This window comes from Parus major, chromosome 8, assembly GCF_001522545.3.
Source record: "Parus major isolate Abel chromosome 8, Parus_major1.1, whole genome shotgun sequence".
In the NCBI taxonomy this organism is placed as follows: domain Eukaryota; kingdom Metazoa; phylum Chordata; class Aves; order Passeriformes; family Paridae; genus Parus; species Parus major.
The window spans coordinates 6,729,550-6,735,549 of NC_031777.1; the positions used below are offsets into that span (position 1 = coordinate 6,729,550).

Genomic DNA, 6,000 nt, shown 5'->3' on the forward strand with positions numbered 1-6,000 from the left:
TCCCCCCATCTTTCCACATACTTCTCTACCTGCTGCTTTTTCCCTTCTCTTCAACTGTTTACTATTTCCCATAGATCATCAGCTGGAGTTCACCTCCCCACACCATTCACACTATCAGCATATTACTCCTGGCCACAGAAATTCAAGTATTTAGCAGCTTATCTACTTTTACATCCCCTCTTTGGCTGTTTTTACCTACTTCTGGCTACAGTATGACTCAACTTGTCTGATTTCATTTCACAGGTACCTGACTGTCAGTCCAAGATCAAAACATGCACCCCCCCCCCCAATTTGTCTCTTATGCTTTGGTGCCTTTTCTTCACAGACAATAGCACCATCCTCTTTGACATCCAGCCTCTCTATGGGCTGCATTCACATCCTCAGAGGGAAGCTGAATCTCATTTTTCAGGCTCTTTCTGAAAATTAAGTTTGAAAACACAACATTCTCTTTCTAACCACATCATTCAAATTCCTTACTGTGCTCCCAAACCTTCCCTTACAGTTACCAACCTGCCTTTTTTTCTAGCCTGACATAATGCCAAAGCGATGATTGTCCACCTCAAATCCTCCTCATCCCCTCTTCTGAGTGTGTGCCATCCATATGTACAAATCTCTACTTCTCCATCCTTTTCTCTCAGAAGGATGTCAGCCCATGTATCTCAGCTTCCACGGCTTTTGTAGCTTGTTCCTCTCTCTCCAGGATCCTGGAAACTTCTCAAAATCTATTGTGGAAACACAAAAACCCACTCTGTTTTCAAAAAAATGCATTCATGCTTTCTCTGGTTGAATCCAGGATGTGTTTGGGAGGGATTCTCCCTCAATATTTCTTGAAGGTATATTTCTTGACTTTTGAAGCTTTGATACCAATCATCAGCTAAGACATATGTACAGACAATCCTCTTTAAACATCACATCTGCACATTCTTTTAAGTCAAAACAGTGTTTTTGTGCAGCATCTCTCACAATACTGAGCTCCCACTAGAGCTTTTAATATTCCCTAATACTCTAGTGCTTAGTCTTAAGCTACACTAAATATTTAGTGGCTAAGTATGTAGTGACAAAAGCAGTTGCTATTATTAGCATCCTTTGATGTCTAATATTAAATTTAAAGCCAAGAAATTCAGTGATTATCCAAAAGCCTCATACTTCTGAAAGTTTCAGAACTGCTGACGCCTGCTTAAGTCACGGCCTTTTCTCTTTTGCTAGTTGTAGAAGTTTGAAACACAAGAAAGACATTTTTGTGTTTTAGTAGGCAAGTGTCTAAGGTGCTGTAGTTGGAATCTTATGATTGGCCTTCAAACAATCCATTCTCTCATTACACGGACAACCATTCAGTGACCCTGGATGGGTTCTTAGGATGGAGAATTTTAGGGAAGGGTAATTAGACTTGACCTGCCACAACAAACCAGAAGCTCAGTGCCTCAGAAGGGGTCATATTGCTAAGTGGAATTTTACAGGCCACAAACTGACACTGAGAAAAAGTTTTTTAAAAAGTAAATCCAGGCATGCATATGATTGATAAGAGAGTTACTGTGTAGGCTCAATACTTGCTGATGTACAAATAGGTTGTTGACCTTGAATCTTCAACCTAAGCCTTAGAGCACCATCAAAAAAATTAAGACCAATATTGCTAAATCAAACACCTTGTTAATTTAGTGCTAATGAGTTTCAAAGCATAGGAAAAAAACCAAACTCTTATAAACTCCAGATTAAAAAAAGTCACCTGATGATAGTTCTAAAAGAGACAATTTGGCTTTTTAAAGCCAAACTGCTGGGGGCAGGGATGGCTCTTCATAAATAGTCCTCTGGGTTAGAGGCTATTTATTGATTTCAGGACTACAAAAAAAAAAAACATTAATAAAACAAGACATCAAGAAGAGCTTAAAATACTTTGTTCTGAAGAGCTTAGGGGAAACAAACAGCTCAAAGGTTCCAAAATATTTTTAAATAATATACATAAGATTTGGATTTTTTGCTCATGAAAGAGGCCTGACTGGAAGCTGAAGTCACAGATTTATGCCCAGAACAGGTGTGGATTTCTCACACATTGTCTCCTTCCCCACAAACATTCTAACCTGAAAAAACCAGCAACATCCACAGGAACCTGACAGTCACTGCCCTGACTTTGCAGTCCCTAGTCCTCCTATTGGGATGGGCAGCATCAGCTGTGGGGATGACTGCAGGAACATACATGCTCCCTTCGAGAAATAGGAGCAAGGTCTGGCAAACTCCTTCTATTACAAGGAACAACACAGCCCAAGCAGGAAAAAAAAATCCTACTTTTCTGAACTATGTTTATGGGACACAGACACACTCAAAATGATCTTCACTTCTTACACAAAACGAGCCAGGAAAGTTGCAGGAGTTCAAATATACTTGGTAGTATTTTTCCTGGTAAAAAAAGGGAACCAGAAATGGGAAATCTGCCACTCAGGGAACCAGATTTGAAAGTATCTGTTCTGATTAGTACTTGTGTACTTCTTGGAAACATGGGAAGGGGAGACTCTAAGCATGTTCTCTATACAGGATAGAATTTGCTTATTTTTCCTGACTCTGGTTTCAGCTCTGCTGGACTGCTTCATGTCACAGGAGCTTCACAAGAAAAAGGATATAAATCTCAATGCAGTTTTAAAAGTCGTTAAAATACCAACATGGATACTATATCAAGCCAACTTCTTATATTACTGCCTTTGATCCCAAAGAAAAAAAATAAACATAACAAAATACTATGAAAGTTATATACATCTCCTGCAGACCTGGTCCCAGCTGCCATAGCCACACTGATTCCAGTGAAGTGAGGATATTTTTTATCAGCTGGGGACTTGGCCTGAAAAAGGTGAAGGCACTCAGCAGCATGTCAAATCAACTGTGTGCATTTAAGCTCATTTTACTTACCATTAAAGCCTTCATGCTTTGAAAAATAGTACAAAGCTGTAATTCTTGCAGAAACACTAAGAGAGCAATACAGAAATAAGACCCAAACCAATATTCCTTTAAGTTCAGAGGAAGTTCTGCTGAGTTTGAGGGACCTTCACCAGTCAAAATAACGTAACTATTTGTTTGGAGACCTGAGATAGGTTCCTGGCAGCAGAAACGAGCCATAGTCCAGTCTGAAATAACTGTTAAATGTTCAGCTTCTCAGGCCATAAGCTAGGATCCTTATTTCTGCACCAAGAATCACCTGATACATGGCCACAGCTGGTCAAATTGTTTTTACAGGTCTAGAAAAGTCAACAGAAGGAGAGTGTTATTTCAGACCACGCAGGCAGACTAGTTCAGCGTTTGGTTTGTTCTTTTTTGTTTTTAAATAATGAGAGCAGTCAGTGCTAAAAGTTAATATTGTAACAATTCCTGTGGAATTCAGCTCCCTGGAGACTGCTCCGAAGTCCATGAGCAGCCCGCCCCCAACGCCCCCGTGCTAGCTTCACTTACCCCCAGCCACCTTGCTCCTTTGTTGGCAGCCTGCTGAATCTGCACTTTTTTAAGGGTGACATTGTACACAGCTCCATCTTCTACCTCTTCACCCCCATCCTGAAATGTGGTCTGCCAGGAAAAAAAGAAAAATAACATGAAAAAGAACGTTTTCCTCCTTCTGCTGACCACAATCTATCCCAGGCGCTCTGCTGCTCCAAGCAGAGCAGAGGAGATGGGCAGCACAAAGTAAACAACATTCAAAGCAATCCAGGATACCCTTAGGTTGTGGGAGCACTTGGAGATATTCTTGGCAAGATTCCTGTGGTATCGAGGTACCCTGACTTTCCATATAACTGTTTTTCCCAGACTAGCACATATTTTAAAAAGTTGCATAAAGTCTTCTAAGGAAATAGTTTGGTTTTCATTAACAGTCGTCTCTTTCCTCCCCGCGTTTCTACAGCAATTAATCTCTTCGGCTTTTCCTTCCTTAGGGAAGGATTCGCACTTTTAAAACTGCTGAATTACTTCGGCAGACAGCCTTGAATCTTTGAAGCTACAGAGCACTTAAACACAGCGGCATTTTAATTTTCTTGAGAAGAAGTGATCTGAAACGCTCGTGATTTGCCCTCACAAAAACCCATTCTTTCAAGAACAAGAAAAAAACTGAAGGATAATGAAGCAGAGTGCAATGTCTTTCGAACTTTCCAGCGAACGTGTGATATAGCGGCTCTGCTCGGAAGCGGGTACAGCATCGCTGGGCACAGCAAATCTTGGTACCAGGCACGGCACCGCTGATCACGGCACCGCCGGCATCGGTCGGACACAACACCCCTGGCACTAGGCACAGCATCGCCGGGACCGGGCACAGCACCGCTGGCGCCGAATACGGCACCGCCGGGCCTGGGCACGGCATCGCTTGGCACGGCCTCGTCCGGCACCGGGCACAGCATCCCCGGCACTGAGCATCGCTTGGCAGAGGGACCGGCGGCAGGGCAGGGGACGGGACAGGCGGTTACCATTTTTGCTCTCCACAGCAGTTTCATCCTCGGTGTCTTGCCGGGCGCCTGGCCGGACGCGTCGCGCTGCGCCCGCCGCGGGCCGGGCCGAGCCGAGTGGCTCCTGGCTGGCTCGGGAGGGATGGAGCGGGGGCAGGACGGACGGATGGACAGGGGGAGGCGGCCGTGCCTGGCGCCGCCTCGGCCCGGCCAGGCCCGCGCAGGATTTCCTGTTTATGGCCGCAGCCCAGCTCAGAGCACCCTGCCTGGAAGTGCTGCCCCGGCAGCCCCCGCTCGGCTCCGCATGCAGCGGACGCCTCCTGCCCGCCTCCCACAGAAGCACCTCCTCCTCATCTCTCTCTTCCTCTCTTTCCCCTCCTTCTCTGCTCTGTCGGTGCCCGGGCAGGGCCGAGGGGAGCAGGGGCTGTCGCGGGTCCGGCGTTCGGGCTGCAATGAGTTTTAAGTTATGCTTAGCTTAAAAAACTTACTTCTGCCAGTTGGAAAGTAAGGAAATTAAAGGTTTCAGTAAGCTCTGCCCGGCAATCGCCGACACTGTCCTCACTTTTACTCTAGATCGCTCACAAAGAAGCACCCATGAAGCCACGCACCTGTGGATGCTTTTATGATAGGCACCTGCGTGCTGACACGACGATCTCAAGACACCCTAAAAACCCCACCAACTTCGTTGCCTCCTGAGCTGTTTTTAGTTACTTGCTTTTTGGGACTTAAAATAGGGATGATTGAAGTGCACAAATTGCCGTGCAAGGCAACGAAAGTGCTAAGAACTGAAACAGAGCTCAGACCTCCCAAAGCCCGACACTGATCTCCAACATGTTCCTGTTTTATTTCCACCAGTGTTAGTACCGATGACCTGAGGAGCATTGCAGGCTTGGGGGCTGTCAGCACTTATGCCTCTTAAAACGAGGAATCGTACAGAAGCAAGGAAGATTATTTTCAGCTATAAAACCAAGACTGAGCTGTGTGGTCAAGGTGTCCTGATCTGATCACTTGCCAGGCTGTGCTTTTAGTTTACATGTGTGATCCTGAAGTGATCTAGAATAAACAGACATTGATAACCTGACTCAAATGTACTGCACCTACAAATTGAAGTGTAGATTTCTCAGAGTCCTGTGGCTTCTCCTGTAAAACTGCAAAGAGCATTCTGAATGTTTTAGGTTTTGCAAACTGCTCTTCCACGTCATAATTTTAATGTGTAGAAAGCAGAGTGTGCATTGAATCCCTCGTGGCCAGCTCAGTAGATGTGTGAGTACCTGCAGAGCAAATTGCCATTGAACAGGACCAACATGCCAGCATATGCAAATGCATATCCAGCCACAAGAAATACAACACCAAAGCCAAAAAATTACTCTGAAATAAAAGCTTTTTTCTATGATGATGTCCTGGTGCCACACTACATGCACTACCATCACTTTGGGTGGCTGTCACAAAGAAATGGCACTTATCTTTCTATTTCTTCACTAAAAAGAAAATGGCAGTGAGTTAATACAGTGGGAAGGAGCTCCTGTATTTGATGCTATTTTGTTTCTCTTGAATCACATGTTTCAGACTGGAGCCTTACAGAACACCTTAT

The 6,000-nt window shown here is 44.5% G+C and overlaps 1 protein-coding gene across 4 annotated transcripts in view; it reads right to left on the bottom strand.

Moving 5' to 3' along the window:
* Positions 1–4,678, bottom strand: part of RGL1 (ral guanine nucleotide dissociation stimulator like 1) — a 55,547-nt gene extending 50,869 nt beyond the window's left edge. The window contains exons 1-2 of one of the 4 annotated variants that reach the window (XM_015635688.3): positions 4,431–4,678; positions 3,433–3,543 (exon numbers count right to left, since the gene is read on the bottom strand). In XM_015635688.3, the coding sequence (XP_015491174.1) occupies positions 3,433–3,543; positions 4,431–4,457 (138 nt within the window). In that variant the 5' untranslated portion in view covers positions 4,458–4,678. Of the gene's footprint in view, positions 1–510; positions 723–3,432; positions 3,544–3,690; positions 3,920–4,430 lie in introns of those variants that run through there. The other 3 variants (XM_033516259.1, XM_033516258.1, XM_015635689.2) reach the window with 3 other exon arrangements.
* Positions 4,679–6,000: the final 1,322 nt, after the last annotated feature.